Below are 19,664 nucleotides of genomic sequence, written 5' to 3'. Positions count from 1 at the left end.
CCTAAGTAGTAAGTAAGTCCAATACTTCAGTACAGCAAATAAGCACGGTTTAAATTATGCTCTTCATTCTTCATTCTTTTATAAATTAGTGCCGTAAAAAGAAAATACAAGTAATGAATGCATTATTAAGTCATCAGTTTGGAAATATGTCGAGGTCAGCAGGGTCAGAACTAAATATCGTGATGCTATGTTTCCGGGGGTAATGTTTTCCTTCATTAGTCCATCCAGTGCTGTTTCCTGGAGACGCTTTTCGGCGGGTTCTGTTGAAACACCAGCGTCAAAGTTACTACAATAATAACCACCATATCTGGTTGTAACCTTCAAAATAAAACCCCTCAAAAGAGGTAAACGTTTTTCCTTCAAAAGCCACACATACAGTACAGAGTAATGTATTAAAATGGATTAAATAGCCATTCAGTTCTTTTGATTTTGGGAACATCAAGATTATTTAAAATTGGTATATTGTCATTAGTGTAATATTTGAAATTACCCCATGTATTTTGCATAGTACTTGAGTAGTATTTTTCTGGTCACAGAACCTACAGGTGGTTCACGTGAGACAGAACAGTGCACTGTACACACAGGGATATACATCAAACAGTTTTCACCCCCACAGATTTTATATTTCTGACACATTTCAATAGTATAGATTGCACTGTTAAAATAATAAAACTGACTTTGAGGCATTAAAAAGTGCAATTCCTGAGTAGCCTATTTTTTCCCCAAACCTATTTTTCCTACCCTGTTTGAACTGCATTTACATGCATAATATACTATATGTTAAAAGCAGTTTTGTCTTATTTCTGTTGTCTATCGTCTATTCAGTTCCAAATTTCAGCGGCTATTGTCGGAATTAATAAGAAATTAGTGAAAAGAACTTCTATGTTCTATGGTTGCCATAATTTAGAAATAAACATTTGCAAATTCTTCAGTAGCAATTATCAGTAAGAATACTTGAAAAATGGGCAAGAAATTAATCTTATTTATATTATAGATTATGTATTTTAATGTAGCTGTAATCTTTGACTCATACTACACTATTAATTCATTTCTACTTTAGTCAGTCTTATCTAAAAGTACATCCAGTTTAGCTTGATATTTTATCCTCATTCATTCATCCTTTCTAAAAGTCATGAAAATGTTTGCAAACGGAGCTATACATTCAATGCTCTTACTTTGAAGGAAATATGGTGCTGGTTTCGTCATATTCTTCCTGCGTCGTGTTGGCTTGACGCAACTTGTCAAAATGGCGTTGTTCGTAGTAGGGGACTTGAGTTAGTTCATATTATTCACTCCTATTTATTCAGTTATTGGGCAACATACGCAACACTAGCCACGACAGTATGGCGACCCTGGATCAGAAATCACCCAATGTGCTTCTTCAGAGCCTCTGCTGCAGAATCACGGGGAAAAGCGAAGGTACATCAGTCAACGTTAACGCTAGCATGCTTCGCGCTAGGAAATGTCATGGCAAACCTCATTAAAAAAATTGGTACTTTTGCCGTTGCGCTTTTCCATTACTAATCGTCCATATTTTACACATAATGTAAAGTAGTCCGCTGAATCCTTATCCTCTACTAGAAAAGTCGGCTTTCATTTCCACACCATGCAGTACAGACTTTGATATTAATCTAAACTTTTTACACTGCTTACGGCCGAACGTGCTGTGTTTTTGTGACGGAAAGTTGTAGAAAATGGTTGCAATTTTGCCTAAATAAAGCTGCTTGGTCTTTTCGACACATGCCGAATTGAAGAGAGCACATTATTCATTTGGCAACGGCTTTGCGATTAAACAAGCACACTTACTTACGTTACTTACGTTAGACCGGTAAAAAAATATTGATAAATTGTAGGGGCTAGGTCCCAGTAGCTGTCAGGCTAGATAACCGTTAACGTTACTGCACATCCCGCTGAACGACTTCATGGTCCCTCCAGCTGGGACTAGAACACATAGCTTTGGTTTGATAAAGGGGTTAGCTGTTCACTTTAGCTATCTATGAGCTTGCTAGCCAGTTAGCTCTCATGCTGACCAACACACTGTTTGCATGGTAAGTGGATGCACTTGTGTCTTGCAGGCCTCTGCTGGATGCTGGCATCTGAGAGGAAGGTGTACATGTTGGATCAGAGATAGCGGAAAAAATATCAATAAGATCATGTGTTCTTTAGTCACTTTGCAGTTTTCAAAGTGATGCTTGTTTGCTACAGTATGAGCTTTAGTCATGACCCGTTGATTTATGTCTCCAGCTGAAGTTGCCCACCAGTTTCAGTATGCTGTACGAGTCATTGGCAGTAACTACGCCCCCACTATTGAACGGGATGAGTTCCTGGTGTCGGAGAAGATCAAGAAAGAATGTAAGTGCTCTTTGGACAAATATTGTCCCCCAATGACTTCACATTCATTCTTTCATCATCCGTTACTATCTGTTCCCGGGGGAGGAACTAATCTCCATAATGTACCTACATTATATTATTCTGTTTAGTTTCTGTGGTATTTTTCCAAAACAATCTCTGTTGCTGTCTAGTGGTTTTGTATTATGAGCTCTCTACGTGGACTTTGCCTTTTTGTTGGAGCTAAACCACAAAAAAGTCAAAAACCTTTATTGCACCATTATAGAAATTCCCAGTAGACTTTCATAGTATCCAAGGTAGCACCATTAGTGGGAAAACATCGACCCAAGCTTTGACGCAGAAAATAAAACAAAAATAGTGCAGCACTTACTGTACAGAATGTTTTTGTTTTTTCTGCAGGGGGACTTATGGGAACATTGTTAAAGTATTTTTAAGGTTATGGAGTTGCTGTAAAAATTATGGCCCAGCTACTAAAATCTGTACAATTTAAGACTTTAAAATGATTAGTTATATATATATATAAACTAAGCTGTGCTGCCTGCATCTTGTCTGCTACTTTTCTAATCACAGATGGACCTCATGTTCCTCAGCAGCTCATTTCCTGCATATTTTTTTTTGTCTTTTTGTTTAAGTAAGCTATGTCTCAAATAGGCTGTTTGTGGAAAGGTTTCTTTCATTTTATTGTCTGATGCTGTTGCAGTGCTGAAGCAGAGGAGAGAAGCAGACGCTGCTCTTTTCTCAGAGCTGCATAGAAAACTTCAGACACAGGTTGGTGTTCAGAACAGAAAACCCTCTGCCCCGTAATGGCACAATCAACCACATGCAGCATATTTACTCCACTCAAATTAAGGTTTTCACATGGACGTACAATGTAGTATTGATAATATAATTTATACATAAATAGATAGTAATTTAGGATATTTTTCTGCAGTATCCCCAATAGATTGTGATCATTTTTAGCTGATGGGATGGTGTGTTTCTGTGTTGTTTTTTTCTTCTGATTGACAGAGTGTTCTGAAGCATCGCTGGTCTGTTCTCTACTTGCTGCTCAGCCTCTCTGAAGACCCCCGCAAACCGTCCAGCAGGGTGAGACACACACATTCACACACTTTTTGTCTTTTCGTATGAAGTACTTGACAAAAATAAAAGTATAATAATAAATTATGTTGGTGATACCTACTTGATCCCCCTCACCTCCTTGTAATGTCCCTGTCCTTCTTAGGTTGGAAATTATGGCGCACTCTTTGCCCAGGCCCTCCCGAGGGACGCCCACTCCACCCCCTTCTACTGCACCCGGCCCCAAAGCCTGGCCCTGGGCTACGGGGAGAGGAGCGCCGCTCTGTCGGCCAGCGTGGGGACCAGCGGCATCTCCAGTCTGGGAGTCTACACACTGAACGGGCCCACGGCAACGCCGCAGTCACTGCTGGCTGGGTGAGCATTTTCAGATGAGCTTCTACGCACGTACCCCCTGGTGAAGACACAAGCCAACGTTATGCCGATGACAAAATTAGCTTGTAGTCATTCTATTTACTAGCACATTAATAGAGAAGAGAACCTTACACTTGCATCTTCAAAACTTCAGCACACTTGTCAGCTGTGTTTAAGCCGATTCACCTGAAAGGCTCCGGGGAGAGGAGGGTTATTTATCCGATGCACGTCCTATAAAAACACTCAGCGCCACATAAAGGAAGCATCAATTAGCACCAGAAAATGAACTTGCCTCTCAGCCCGACCTCCTTATAAATCTGTTTTATTAGGCATCAGAAGGCCATTTAATTCCATTTATCCTTATTAATAATGCAGGAGTCCTTCAGTTACAAATGACCATTAAGCTGTTCAGGCTCACCCTTTTTAGTCATGAAAGGGCAAATCCTTACACCAAACATATAAAGGGTCTCAGGGCATTGAATTATAATGTATACTTTGTAAAACACACAGTATTCTTTTTATGGGTTTATTTGCTGTTCAGAGTAGAGGTGTTGAAATTAATCAAATAATCATCGAATCGTGGACATGGAGGATGCTGCATCGGAAATCGGCAGGCTCATAATTGATTATTTCTGTTTAAAATGTAACGTAGGCCTAACAACATTTCTGTTTACAATATGCAAAACATAACAGAATATCTGTAATGTTTTGCACATTCAGGAAGTGCCATGTGCTCAGTGCTGTAGTTTTATGTATCCAATTTATTTAGTATTAGAGCACTGCAGAATGTTTTGTTTTTGAAGCTTGAAAAGCTATGGATTAAATATCCTACATGGCTTTAATAGAAAAATGTATTTGACGCATCGTGATATATCGAATTGAATCGCTGACATGATAATCGTAATCAAATCGGGAGATCAGTGAAGATTCACACCTCTAGTTCGGAGTGCATTGTCCAACAGAAGACCTCTAAATGTTGTACACAAAACTGCACAACTATTGAATTCCTACGGGAGCGCTAAATTAGGACTCAAATCAGAGTCATCAAAACAAAATCTAGACCATATCCAGATGTTAGTAAAAGGACAATATCAGTGCAACGTGTTGGTCAGGCCCTCAGAGAAACAGGAAATCTGTGTTTGTGTGTTTCAGTCAACCCCCTCAGTCTGCAGCGGGAGGCGGTCAGCCTCTGGGCTCTCGGCTGGCCTGGGCTCTTCCTGTAAGCTGCTCCCCTTCCTCGGCTCTGGCCCCGCTCGCCACTCGGCCGGCCCTCGGACCTCCAGTTCCCTCCTCCAGAGTGGTCCGTCCTCGCAGAGATGGTGAATAGCATGTATAAACCATCGAATGACGACAGGTTACAGGCCAACAGAACATCATTAATGTGCTGTGGTTGTCTGAATGGTAGTCCAACACGCGGATAGTATTATAGCCTAAACTTTCACTGTCACTCAATGTTTTCCTTTCAAACTGAGAGCATCTACTGTGTTCCTAAAGTACAGTAAACTCTCTTTCTTCTCGTCCTCTGTCGGTGCAGGGGAGGTGAGCGAGGCGGCGCTGGTGCGGGACATCCTCTACGTCTTCCAGGGAATCGATGGCAAGTTCATTAAGATGAGCGCCCAGGATAACTGCTACAAAATAGACAGCAAGGTACGTGAACCTGCAACCAGCCCTCTAAAGCTTTTAATGGACTAATCAGTCTAGCAAGGTTGCACACATTACCCAGAGTAACCTCACAGCGCAGTTCAGGTCATCATCATCTCAGAGCAACTGCCACAGTGCAGACCACATGGTGGTCGTATTTATAATGAAAAGCAGCTTATTTAACCATATTTTGAAAATGCAGAGAATCGGATCATTTAAATCTAAAAGTTTGTTTTTTACATTAAAAACTAACCGTTCAGTACTTCTTCTTTTTGGGGAGAATTTGTTTCCATGTTGGACAGTTAGCACATATCCAGAGTAGACGATTTGATATCAAGACTGCTGTTGTTGATTGGTCTTTTTAAGAAAGATTCAACAGATCAATATGAAGCTCTTTGGCTCTGAGCCAAATCGATCTCTCTTTTCTCGGTCCTGTTAATTTCTTTTATTCCCCTTTCATCCTCCCCTCTGGTATTATCGATGGGAAGGCCTTGGATGTAACCTGTCCCATATCCTCTCAGTGGTGCTAAACATAGACTTGTGGTCAATCTGCTGTCACTGTCCTGATGGAGGGGGAGCTGCTGTGATGCAGAAATAAGAGTCCAGGAGGAAGATATTTTGCACTCTTCTATAGCCTCTTAACTTCCTTCTGTAAAGATCTCTGGATAAGAGGTTTTGTTAAACAGATTCAAATTTAATTAATATAAATGTGAATCTTTCTCAGCCGGAAAACAAATCTTCATAGTCATAGTGGGTACATGACTCTATGAATCTGTCAGGATTTGAAATTAAATTTGTGATGGAAAACTGTAATATAATATCATCGGTGTCCAGTGTGTCTTGCCCTCAAAAGATTCCTTTCAAGCTACAATCAGATAAATAAACAAACCGAGGATGTAGTGCCTTGTGTGGTAACGTGTGCTGTGGCTCACCAGGTGGTGCTGTGCAAGTCCCTGAGAGACACCAGCAGCAGACTGGCCGAGCTCGGCTGGCTCCACAACAAAGTCAGGAAGTACACCGACGCCAGGAGCCTGGACCGGGCCTTTGGACTGGTCGGACAGGTGTGTCTGCGTTTGCCATAGACGTTCTTTTTGTATCTAATCCTCCGCTAACATGCACATCTTCCCATCTCTGTGTCATCCTCTCTCTTCCTTTACCCTCAGAGCTTCTGTGCCTCGCTTCACCAGGAGCTGAAGGAGTACTACAGGCTACTGTCTGTCCTCCACTCCCAGGTAAACAGATCAAACAGTGGCTGACACATTAACACTTACAGAGAAGTTCAGATAATAGAAAAGGTTGATATTGTATATTATTGTGTGTGTCTGTCTGTCTGTGTGCTGTAGTTGCAGGTGGAGGATGAGCAGGGTGTGATCGTGTGCTCAGAGAGCACTCTGACTCTCAGAAGGCTCCTGGTCTGGATGTATGACCCCAAAAGTCGACTCAAAACGCTGGCCGCTCTCGTCGACTTCTGCCAAGGTGGGGTGTGTGTTGTGTTGTGTTTGGTTTCGGAGATGTGGGTCAACACACTATGTTTAATGGAGTATTTAAGTATAGTCCATTTCATTTGGTTTGTGTCTGTGTTCAGGTCGGAAAGGAGGCGAGCTGGCCTCAGCTGTCCATTCTTACGGGAAAACAGGTGACCCACAGATGAGAGCGCTGGTTCAACACATCCTCAGCCTGGTGTCGCACCCTATCCTCAACTTCCTGTATAGGTGGATCTATGACGGGGAGTTAGAAGATACGTACCACGAGGTACACACACACACACACTTCTTTTGTTTAACTGTTCAGCTCTACATACGGTGTCCGAAGATTAATGAGAGAGATGCATCCTGCTTCCCAGAGGTCCAGCAGGAATTGACTGGTCATTTCTGGAACATTGTTCCGTCCAACTGCTCTGACATTTTGACCCTGTTGGGAAAGAACATTACGAAGGAGGAGGGAGGTGAGAGGGAGATAAATAAAGAAAGGGGGGAGAGGCAAGACAACTTCTTCAATGAGGACTGATGAGAGGAGTGTAATGGAGAAACCTGGTGATGGATTCGTCTCCTTTATTCTCCCCCTACTCCCCCCTTTCTCTCTTTCTGTTTCTCTCTCTCACACAGTATTTATGTGTCGAGCATTAACCATTAGTCAGCACTGCACTCTGGTCTTAAGTGCTGTGTTTAAGAACACCGAGACAAAGTTATTGCACCTTTTTGGGAGGGAAATAATCCTGGAGATCACACGTACACACACACACACACACACACACACACACACACACACACACACACACACACACACACACACACACACACACACACACACACACACACACACACACACACATATATAGTCTGTTAGTTTTCGGTCATCCCATGAGACACAAATTAAGCAGAGAAAGGGGAGGTAACCTTGCTCCTTATGACCTCATAAGGAGCAAGATTCCAGATCAACCCATCTGAGCTTTCATCTTCTCAAAGGCAGAGCAGGATACCCAGGGCTCTGTTTACACCTATCACCATTTCTAGCCACTGGGGGACCATAGGCAGGCTGGGGGAACTCATATTAATGTTAAAAAACCTAATAAAGTGAAATGTTCATGCCATGGGACCTTTTAATATTATCTCCCCACTTAATAGTCTCCCTGCAGTCACACTTGTTAGTGAATGTTGTTATGTACCTGAGCTTTGTAGCACACGAGGGGATGTCTAAGCGTCGGGGTTATGCTTCGCCAGAGCTGGTTCATACGACGTGTTGCCTTTTCTTCTCCTGAAAGATATGAAGCCATTAAACATATCAGAAATCACAGGCTTCTGCTACTGCTACCAGGGTTTGGAAAATAATTTGAATTATAGTGAAATTCTTTTACTCTTGTTTCAGCTTGTGTGGAAGTGCTCTGTAGAGATGGATTCAAAGCAAAGCTGACAGTTGGAGTCAGTTTACATAAAGTACACAGCCTTCAGCATGGCCACTAGAAAGCCAGTTGTAGTACCCTCTGAAGTAAATGTATAATCTAAGTGAATGTGACAAAGGATGAAAGCCTCTGTCATGGACCACACTCTGTCCATAGAACCCTTTATTCAGCGTTTGACTCTTAACTTTACTCTCGTCAAAGCTTTCAGTAGAACCCATTCAGGTTGAGAGCCTTTTATAGACAGAGTTACCAATTCTACAGTAAAATATGTCCTTTGTTTTTCTTTTCTTTTTTTTTTTTTAGTTCTTCGTAGCATCGGATCCGAACGTGAAGACAGATCGTCTGTGGCATGACAAGTACTCCCTCAGGAAGTCAATGATCCCCTCATTCATCACCATGGACCAGGCCCGCAAGGTATACACGCCCACACATCTCTTTATTCGTTACCATAGACCTGGCTTATTGCTGTACACATCCAGGTAAGACTGTTTATCTTTAGTCATATTACCTCATTAACTCTTTTATTCTCTCTCTCTCTCTCTCTCTCTCTCTCTCTCTCTCTCTCTCTCTCTCTTAGGTGCTGCTTATTGGTAAATCCATCAACTTCCTGCATCAGGTTTGTCACGACAGAACACCGCCGGGCAAAATCACACCAGCATCCAAGTCTGCAGACACACCCAAAGATGGTAAGAGTCTCAGTTTCTCTCTCATGTCCTCTCACAATCTCTTGTGAAACAATTTTACAAGCACAGCTTTTTTCTGTCCTTGGTTCGGGGCATAGTTACGATTGAAAGGTTTTACGCATAATGTGATGTCATCTTTAGAAAATATCAGTCCAAAGTACAAAAAACAAAGTTGATGGTATCGCTGGCCTGGCTTTATTGGTACTCTTTGTTTTGTTTTCTTAATGACATCATTGCGTCTCTTTTAGTTTCGTCCTCATCGTATTGATGTTCTATCGACGTAGGCTAGTGGACAGGCAGTGATCGATGCTCTTACCGCTCACTGGCCTCGTCCTCCTCTCCTTTTTGACTACGAAGAGCAAAGAGGCGTACTTAGCAATGTTCTATTGATTCAGTCTGTAGGACTTCATCTGACCAGTTTGATCTGTTGCTTTTACTGTATCCGCTGAAGGACATCACGTTCTCTACTCCCTCATCGTCATCGCAAGCCATGCAGAACATATGCATACAACACCAATACAAAATACAAACGGTAAACTTATAACCGGTCCCTCTCCTCGTAGCTGCAGAGCTGCTGTCTGACTTGGAGGGCGCATTTCAGGAGAAGATCGACGCTGCTTACTTTGACACCAGCAAATACCTGCTGGATGTTCTTAACCGCAACTACCTGCTGCTGGAGCATCTGCAGGCCATGAGGAGATACCTGCTGCTGGGCCAGGGAGACTTCATCAGACACCTCATGGACCTGCTCAAGTTAGCACAACACACACTTTGATATATCGTAATCTGCTGCTACTTTGTATGTGTAAAGCAGAAGTATAGCATTCAATTGTTAGACAAAATATTCATCTCATCGTATCCTAATTATTTTGTTCCAGACCAGAGTTGGTGCGTCCTGCCACCACTTTGTATCAACACAACCTGACTGGCATCTTAGAGACGGCAGTCAGAGCCACAAACGCCCAGTATGACAATGCAGAGATTCTCAAGAGGCTGGATGTACGCCTGCTAGAGGTAATGTGTGTGTGTGTGTGTGTGTGTGTGTGTGTGTGTGTGTGTGTGTGTGTGTGTGTGTGTTTGTGTGTGTGTGTGTGTGTGTGTGTGTGTGTGTGTGTGTGTGTGTGTGTGTGTGTGTGTGTGTGTGTGTGTGTGTGTGTGTGTGTGTGTGTTGGGGGCTGACTTCAGCACCTCATCTTTTGACATCTGTCCTTTTGTTGGCTTCAGGTGTCTCCTGGTGATACAGGCTGGGATGTTTTTAGTCTGGACTACCACGTCGATGGACCTATTGCTACGGTATCACACACACTCTCACAAACACACACACAAACACTTTCAATACAGTTCCCAACATATTGCCCATTTATTGCTGCTGTTATTGTATATATTTAAATATCTGTGTGTGTTTCAGGTGTTTACAAGGGAGTGTATGGGCCACTACCTGCGTGTGTTCAATTTCCTGTGGAGGGCCAAGAGGATGGAGTACACACTGACTGACATCTGGAAGGGACAGATGTGTAATGCCAAGCTGCTCAAAACCATGCCTGGTACTCTCTCTCTGACACACACACACAATTCTTTTTGGTGTGGAGCACATGTAGGCCTACATAGTTTGTACAATGTTTTTGTTGCATTCATTTTTGCAGCGGAACAAATATCAGTCACCCAAAAGCTACAGTATATTTATTAGTTTTTGTCATTTGTATATTTCTTTAAAGGGCATGTGATTTTACCTGCCGTTGTGCTTTTTACCCTCCAGAGTTGTCCGGCGTGCTGCATCAATGTCACATCCTGGCCTCTGAGATGGTCCACTTCATCCACCAAATGCAGTACTACATCACCTTTGAGGTCAGAGCATTAGCAGTGCCGCTACGATCACAGGCTGTAAAGCATCAGTTAAGAGTAGTAATTACAGGAGGAGGCGATTTGCTGCGTCTGTTAAATGCAACGCTGCATGACTCTGATCAACAGTAGCCTTGAGGTTAGTGAGGTTAACTAAATTTTGGAAGGTTGCTGGTTCAAATCCAAACCAGTTGGAAAAACTCTTCTGAAAGTCAGACTAAAGAGGTTGTTTTAGATGGGTTCGCAGTCTTTTAAGGCAGACTGATGCTGATTTACCTGCAGGTTTTAGTGTCAAGTAAAATCCGTAAATGAAAGTAAAGATTTCTCTGCTCAGACATCTGATTAAATGATTAAACGAAATTACAAGAAAACCTTATTGACTTTGGACAAAGAGGCGCCACCATCATATAATAGGTGAAGCACACTGACTGTATCATATCTGATTTTTAATAAAAAGGCAATGTCCTTCCCATATACCTATTGTTTGTGTGTAGGTGCTGGAGTGCTCCTGGGACGAGTTGTGGAACAGAGTGCAGCAGGCTCAGGACCTCGACCACATCATCGCTGCCCACGACATGTTCCTCGACAGCATCATCTCAAGATGCCTGCTGGACAACAACAGCAGGGTAACACACACACACACAAATATAATAGATTTTAGATTAACTTTTATTTTTCTGCCTCCCCTTTTCCATACTCACTTCTTTGAACTCTGTTTCTATCTGTCCGTGCAGTCTCTTTTGACCCAGCTGAGGGCCATATTTGACCAGATCATCGAGTTCCAAAGCGCCCAGGACTCCCTCTACCGCTCGGCACTGGAGGAACTGGCCCTCCGGCTGCAGTTTGAAGAGAAGAAGCAACAGAGAGAGGACGAGGTATGAGATGAGCCAAATATAGAGAGAAAGAGCGTATGACAACAATAGTATTTCAATGACTGATAGTATCCTGTCGGTTGATTCAGGGTCAGTGGGGAGTGACGGCCGAACAGGAAGCAGAGGAGAAGAAGAGGATTCAGGAGTTCCAGGACACCATACCAAAGATGCGCTCCCAGCTTCGCATCCTCACCCACTTCTACCAGGTACCAGCCTGAGCCACCTCCAGGAGTGGCTGTCCATCATTTGCATTTGGCACACCCTTAAATGCAATCAGCTGTTTCTCCTATTCACTCTTGTACTTTTCTCTGTCCTTCCACGCCTCCCTGCGCCTGTCCTCCCTTCAGAGCATCGTCCAGCAGTTCCTGGTGTTGCTGATGACCAGCACGGATGAGAGTCTGCGTTTCCTCAGCTTCAGACTGGACTTCAATGAGCACTACAGGTTTGCCTTTCACAACTCAGTCAGCACGTGAAGGAAAACAACGAAAACAAACAATGAAATAGAAATACATGATATCCCTGTCCTGTGGGTGTTATCCCAAAGAGCACTTTATAAAATATAAATGATCTGTGGTTCTCTTATGCTAAAATGTAAAAGTATCACAAATGTTCAACTGTATATTAGGGAGAGGTCAGTTTGAACCAGACTGTTATTTTTTTTTTTATGACCCCTTAATGTGCTTTAATTAATAATTTTCATTAATTTCCAGGGCCAGAGAGCCGCGGCTGCGAGCCTCACTAGGCGCCAACTGGGGGCGACGACCGTCAAATATCTGACATGACGACGATAGGCCCGACAAGCAAGGCTTCCAGTCATTGGAGCATGGAGTATGACATCACAGTGGGCAGTTGTGACATCACAGAGGCGGGCCGGCCAGCCAGCAGACTTAAAGTGCTTCATGTCGAGATGATGAGAACATGTTCTGAATGTTCTGGCGTCGCAGTGGCGGCGGTCGCCAAGTGATGACATCACAGCAGACAGCTCCAGTGAAGTCAGCTGCGTGGAAGGAATAAAGTCCAGTAAATCAAACTTTCAGAGCTTGTTGTGACATGCAGAGTAAACACCGTGAACAGACTGCTCAAAATTCTGCAAGAATTCTGCAAAACATGAGGTCAATTTGGGAAAGCGAGTGTGAGGAGGTAAATAAAAGCAGCTGTCAGACTGAGCTCCCCGAGTCACACCGGGCCACCTTACATGGCATGCCTTATTAATGAGAGAAAACAAAACCTTTTCTCTCAGCGTGGTTGCCAAATCTAGTCCCAACACACATAATGTATTTACATAGTGTTTATGCAAAAATGTATGTATGTGTACATATGCATCTTTACACGTCACCTGTGGCTTTGCATCTCCTCACTAGGGTTCAACCGATATGGGTCTGATATTGATATTTTTTCAATTTTGTATTTGTAGCCGTTATTAAAATGATTTAATTTGAGCAGTTTTAGTACAATTATTCCATAAGACGCCGTGTTTCTGCTGTTCTCATTAAGGTGGAAACAAACCATATGAGGCACTGAAACTGTACGGACAGACAGGAGTCTTCAGCATATTGAATATTTATGGTCAGTATTGGCACAGCAGTATATCGGTCTAACCCTAGTTCTCCACTCCCCCCTTTTTTTTTTTTTTTTTTTTTTTTTAGTGTGTCAGGTCAGCTGTCCAATCATAATCATACAGAGGATTTTGAACTACGCACACAACACACACACTCTCGCTGACAATTCTGCTTCCGTTGACATGAGGACAACCCTGGCTCATACAGACAAAAAGTTTAAACCCCTTGATTGCTGACTTTGATTACACCCTATATTAATATCTGACGTTAGTTGTTGATTTTTAATAGATTTGTAACTGTTTGCCATTACATACACACACAAGCATCTGGCTTCACCTCGACTGATGTAAAGAATGTTATTAAGAGTTTAGTTTGTATTTAATTGTGGTTTCCCTGCTTAGTTTACAGTTTGTGCTTTATGTCTGTATGAGAGATGGATCATGTCAAAGAAACATAATCACAACAACCACAACACCTCACTCTTCTCATTGCCTAAATAGAAAACTATGAATGTTCAGATGTTTCTTTAAAAAATGTAAATATTTCTAAATGAAATTCCATATTTAAAGAATTTAATGGTTATTAACATTAACTTAGGCAGTTTATTTACTGAAAACAACCTCCCCCTTTTTATTAATTGAACACAACAATTTGCTGGACTTTTTTGTAGTACACCGTCGAATGCTTTTGGCTATTAAGAAAAAAAGGCCAAAATGTTTGAGATTGGAAAATCAAGTAGCATTTGATTTTAGTCATCGAGCTATACAATCCTTTCCATATAAACAGCTGTGAGCGTTGATCTCACCTTGTTGGAGCTCTGATCCTGGGTCATGTTTCTAAAAGCAAAAAAAATAAAATTAACAGAAATCACACGCATTTTTTAAAGGATACGGTTAATGTAGTATTATAGAGTCCCATGCTAAAAACTAACTTTAAACTCCGAAAATAAACCTGTATCAAAATGATTAGCTTTTGACATTTCTGTAAAACGTAAGTTTCTTCAGTGAAAACGTGTTCACGGGGAAATATTTACTTCAGGGGTGCAGTGATGTTCCAGGATTGTCTTTAATTTCTATTGTCAATGAAAGAAACCGCTGCTGCATCTGGTCACTGTTATCTGCGCTCCTCCTGTGATTTAGAGTGAAGTGAAACGTCAAACTGAACCTGGCTCAGCACTGTCTTGTCCCTGTCTGTCCTCTACATTGTAGGCCTATAGCACATACTGAATAGAATATAGGGAAACCAAACATCCTGCTTCTTTATTAAAATGTTTTTTTATTAATGTGTGTTCTGCTGTGTTTACTGCCATCAGTGCTGGTGGAGCTGTGCAGCTCGGTCTCTGCGTCGAAGTCTATTTGCTTGAACTTACTGCCCCCTACAGGCAAGACATCAGTGATGATGTTTGATCATTTCAAGATAAACGTTCCAGATGAATCTCTACTGAACATTCAATTCTTTTGTTTTACAATATCATAAATTAAGTAATGCAATATCATCTGCAACGAGTTGAACAGTAGTTCTATTTATTTAATTTTTTCTTTTTTAAAGATAACGTTTTGGGGCATTTTTGGCCTTTATTTTTACACGACAGCTAAAGACATCAAAGGGGAGAGGGGGGAATGACATGCAGCAAAGGGCTGCAGGTCAGAGTTGAAACCCGGCCCGCTGCGTATAGGAGTAAACCTCTATATATGTGCGCCCGCTCTACCAACTGAGCTATCCGGGTGCCCACATTAGTTCTACTATTGGTCTTCTTCCCCTCATCTGAGCTGTCAAAAAGTTCTTCAAAGCTTTCAAGACTTGTTTATTAACTACTAAATTAATTGTTTTAAAAGTAATGACTTAACGGGCTACTTCAGAAATATAGTACACTTGTATAAATTTGGTGGACTTGTGTGAAAGATGGATTAAAACAAGAACAGTCTAAATTAAAGTAGCAGAGGCCGAGATATTGAGATCTTCAGTCCCCAGAAACACTGGATCCTACATTTCCCACAATGCAACTCAACAGCTTTTTTTAGTTAGATTATCCCTGCTTTGTAAACAAGTCTGAGGTTGCATCTGCATTAAGTTGATTCCATAGACAGTCTTGACTTTTAGTAACAGTAGTTACTTTAGTATGTTTCACAAAATAAGCTGAACTCAAAGGGCCACTCACTGGCGTTTTGAATCTTCCACACACATATTACAGCAAATGGAGCTGGCACAGTTGGGACCTAAGTGTGAGTTCAAGTATTTTCAGGTCAATAATCTTCTACATGTTTTAATATAATCAATTGGATTGTGTACTCAGACTGGTGTTAGGTTTATACTGTGTGTACTTGAGGCTGAACTATGCAAGAGGAGAACCACTAGAGGGAGTTACAGCTTCTCTTTACATTTATACACACACACACACACACACACACACACACACACACTGCAATCAAAAAGCTGTTTAGTATACAAAATCATTTCAGTGTCTTTTGTTTTGACATTAAGTTATTCTGTGGAGCTGCTGTAATTCAGATGTTTGTCGTTAATGAAAATGTTTCCCTTGTTCACTTGCTGTTGGATGCCGGAGGAAGATATTCACACAACGCAGAGGCAGGAGGGAAAGGAAGGTGTGAAAGTCCTGTCATACAAAAATAGATATTGTCTGCCTTCATTTCTATCTCAAAAAACGATTATTGTAACGATTCACCCAGTCGTTCGATGGTGCAAATGTGCATTCTGTGTACATGTGCGTTGTTTATTTGTCCAGAGAGACATCTCTTCTGGCCGATATATAACAACCTCTCTTCTTTGTGGATAACACTTTGAGAAAATTGTCAATTTGGAAAGCCGGAGTACCGGGAGACAGAGTTCTGACTGCTCAGCCGGAACAGACAGAATACCAGGATCTTCATTTTTTCTTTTCCTCTATCTTATTTTCCTTCCTTCCGTTCCGCACTGTCTGTATGTGATATATTTATAAGGGTATACAAGTGTTTGTCTATGACATCGAAATGGTTTCTTACCACACAAGACATTTTTCCCAGTATTCCCAACACCCCTCATGTCATTTTCTCTCAACAGAAATAGCTTTGCTCTGCTGACCTTTGAGCAATACCTCCCCGACAAACTGACCTGGTATCAGTTCATTTTGCAGGTGTCACTGGTCTTGAGAGCGTTTGAAAGCCTCGGACATGTTCACTTACTGTTAGCAGCCTGCAGAAAACTTTTGACTTTTTTACTCTCAAAACGTAAACTCCGACTGTCCTCATTCTGGTACTTAAAAGTGATTAGTACTTCTGAAACAGTCCAAGCTGACCAAAGTTAGATGTTTTGTATTCTTTGTGAACATTCTTTATATCAGGCCTACTCATGATATATTTCAAATACATTAAAATAAATCATGATGTATTTCAAATACATCATGAGTAATTGTGTGTGTGTGTGTGTGTGTGTGTGTGTGTGTGTGTGTGTGTGTGTGTGTGTGTGTGTGTGTGTGTGTGTGTGTGTGTGTGTGTCACACTGTGTCTTCTACCTCAGTGCCCTTGTGCAGTGAACCCTCACTTATACCTGGGAAACAGATCCAGCTGCCCCTCACTGCCACATCTGCACTTTCACCAGCCTCAGGGCTCGAGGTCACACAGAGTTGACAGTGAGGACTTCCTGCCACGGCCATACACGTTGCTACCATTGAGGGTATGTGTTGGCTATTCTTTCTGGACATTAAGGGATTTTAGCAACCTTGATGGAGTTTATATTCTTCTATAAGTTTAAAAAAAAAAAATAATAATACATTTTCCGGCTTATATTAGATCCAATATATTTCAATTGAAAATTCTTGGTACATTAAACAAAATAGTTTGACATTTTAGGAAATGCGCTTATTTGCTTTTTTTTTTTTTGTGGCTCAAGGTAACAGAATCTGCCTAGCAGCACCTCTAAAGCTCACTTATCGACATGTTTTATCCTGTTGTAAGGTATTCCTTTAAGAGTTTATTACAGTACTGTAAAGTTTTTACATTAGAGGTGTTAACTAATCCCCTGAAAGGCTCATTAAAGTTAAACAAAAACAGCTGGTTAAATTTGGGGTTTTTCACAAAACAGAGTCACGAAGATGACACATGCCCCATTTCCACAGCAGCCGGCTTTATTCATCTCTGTTTGACCTGCTGATACAAAGCAACAAGACCAACTGTCATATCCCATCATGCATTAGCTATGCCTCAAATGCATGAATGCGAGCCGAAGAATAGTCCGCCAGCCATTCTGTCCTCTTACTGTTCCCCATTATATTCTCTGTGAATGTCATTAAAGAAAAGGCTGGTTCATTTCCCTGCGACTGACTCGAGTCCTGATCCTCTTTTGTGCGACCTTCTAACACTGTTTTAAGGTGAGACAGAGAAAAAGAATGCGTCTGTGTGTGTGTTGTTGTGTTGTCAAGCCAGGAACAGACAGCTGACATTTAATGGCATTTCTGGCAGCAGGTGTATTTGAGAGAATCTTATCAAAAGGATGAATTCTTGTTATTTCTTTTCATCTCTCTTGTCTCTCTGTTGAGCGCCAGCTGTACCCACAGTTTGCTTCGTACATCGTACACAATGCAGAAACGCTTTAATATGCACGTAACACAACAGAACCGAGCTATAACTTCACATTTCTGCTCCTTGAAGGCCACAATTTGAAGTCTCGCATTGTGTCCGGGACCTCCACCTCCTTTGTTCAGAGTTTGCTTTAACAAGAGTCTTGAGGATAGATGTGCAGCATTAATTGGACATTTGCATGTATGGGATTTTAATGAGGCTGATTAGGCCAGCAGATCGTAGTCTTATAGTTTGCCCAAATACTGAACAAGGTGTGAAAAGTACTCTCAGTGGTGGATAATTGTCCCCGCATCCAACCCAAAACTTTCACCTTTTGAAGTGGTTTTCCAGGTTAGAGTTTCACTAATAGTGACCTTCTAATTAATTGGGAGTACTTTTTGTTGCTGTTCTTCCTCTGATTATGATGTGGAGTTTGGTATTTTTAAAATTTGATCAGAGGAAATGAACATATCGCTGATATACAAATCACTAAATCCCACACTTTGGGCTACAGACTAGGAACTGCTATGTCCCTGGTTTAAGTCTGGCCAGGACCCGTGGGAAGTTTAGGACATCCTCAAACCATGTCAACTTAAAAATTAGCATCCCGTTACCAACCGTCTCTCTTATTTTGTATAGCTGATGTTGTATGTGGTCCTCTGTGTGGTGGCTAATCAATCGGAAAGTTTGTATCTATCTAGTTTGTACTTTGCTTCTTGGACATGTGGACATGTTGTTTGAAGCCTTTCTTGGCCTCTTTGTCTATGTTCAGGTTGTTGACTGCTCTGAGAATTTGAAATGGATTGCCCACAATTTTGATAATTGTTAATAACTACATGCTGTCCTAGTCACTGTTGGCACAATTTCAGCGCCCCGAAACATTGATCTTTAGAGCTCAGGATAAAAAAGACCGACTATATGGTCAATGAAAGCTTGAAATTATTGCGATATAATATGTAACCCTAACATCAGTATAAAACCTGGCTGGCAACACATGAAGAGAAGCCAGGACTGGAGTAATTTCCTCTCAGTAAACACAAGTCGTGTGCTTGTTGACAGCAGAAATTATTACGAATGAAGTATATCAAAGAACACCGTGGGACAAAACATGAAATGCTGCGAAAATAGGAAACCAAAAATGACTCACAAAGAGGATCTCTCCATCTCGTATCTATCTTTAAAAACCCGGGCAGATGAGCTCACTTCAGCTCAGCTGGATTTCTTGATGTTGCAGCAGGGTAGGGTTACTTCTTTCTGTTCTGTTCCTCTCCTCTGCATTACCTGACTCCTCCACACATCCACATCTTGACAGCTTTGCTCTGTAGTTCTCCATTTTTAATATTAAGCAAGTCTCACACCCGTACCATCCACAGGCACTCCCGGCTCCTTTGAGACAAGTCTTAGCTGTTGCAGCCACTTCTCTGTCACTTGGCTGAAGTAGTGAAACTTTGTCTGGTTCCTGCAGTATTCACACACAGAAAATGTTGTGTTAAGTTTACTCTAGAAAGGCCAGTAGGTTTGGGTGGAAAACCTGGACCTCTTTCACACGGTAAGAAAGAACACTTACATTTTTAAATGCCTCCTCAAGTTCTGCTTGATGTGAAAACGTCATCACTCTGAATAGAACAGGCCATCTCTGCGGGCGGCCAACCATGCAGACAGGAGGGAGTCTTAAACACGGGGACAGACAACATGTCAACAGTTCCAGCTGAGCTGCCATCAAATGATTTTCAGTTGTGGATGCTGCTGTAGCTCCTCTGTGTCCACAGGACAGCAGAGCTGCCCGTCAACATGCTGCAGAGAGACATGACAGTCTCGGCTGGAAGTTGTCTCTTGTCATG

General features: G+C 41.8%; 1 protein-coding gene across 1 annotated transcript; it reads left to right on the top strand.

Annotated features, from left to right (window-relative positions):
- Nucleotides 1–1,233: 1,233 nt before the first annotated feature.
- On the top strand, nucleotides 1,234–14,552 carry tubgcp3 (tubulin, gamma complex associated protein 3). The gene is made up of 23 exons (XM_039793166.1): nucleotides 1,234–1,419; nucleotides 2,245–2,352; nucleotides 3,050–3,117; nucleotides 3,358–3,435; nucleotides 3,572–3,780; nucleotides 4,930–5,096; nucleotides 5,312–5,424; nucleotides 6,354–6,479; nucleotides 6,582–6,650; nucleotides 6,762–6,894; nucleotides 7,004–7,170; nucleotides 8,621–8,731; nucleotides 8,895–9,003; nucleotides 9,564–9,753; nucleotides 9,879–10,014; nucleotides 10,225–10,293; nucleotides 10,409–10,544; nucleotides 10,757–10,845; nucleotides 11,334–11,465; nucleotides 11,574–11,714; nucleotides 11,801–11,917; nucleotides 12,059–12,153; nucleotides 12,422–14,552. The coding sequence occupies exons 1-23, from the start codon at nucleotides 1,344–1,346 to the stop codon at nucleotides 12,486–12,488; spliced, it is 2,706 nt and encodes a 901-aa protein (XP_039649100.1). The 5' UTR covers nucleotides 1,234–1,343; the 3' UTR covers nucleotides 12,489–14,552.
- Nucleotides 14,553–19,664: the final 5,112 nt, after the last annotated feature.

The sequence above is a fragment of the Perca fluviatilis genome, chromosome 24 (genome assembly GCF_010015445.1).
Source record: "Perca fluviatilis chromosome 24, GENO_Pfluv_1.0, whole genome shotgun sequence".
Lineage (NCBI taxonomy): Eukaryota > Metazoa > Chordata > Actinopteri > Perciformes > Percidae > Perca > Perca fluviatilis.
The sequence above is the reverse complement of the archived record's forward strand: the minus strand, read 5'-3'. Positions and strand labels throughout refer to the sequence as shown.

What these genes read in the sequence shown, in the direction of transcription:
- tubgcp3 (XM_039793166.1), top strand. Translation starts at nt 1,344, where the DNA reads ATGGCGACCCTGGATCAGAAATCACCCAATGTGCTTCTTCAGAGCCTC. An exon ending in CCTTTGGACTGGTCGGACAG is followed by an intron (nt 6,480 to 6,581) that starts GTGTGTCTGCGT and finishes CTTTACCCTCAG; the next exon opens with AGCTTCTGTGCCTCGCTTCA. An exon ending in TAGAAGATACGTACCACGAG is followed by an intron (nt 7,171 to 8,620) that starts GTACACACACAC and finishes TTTTTTTTTTAG; the next exon opens with TTCTTCGTAGCATCGGATCC.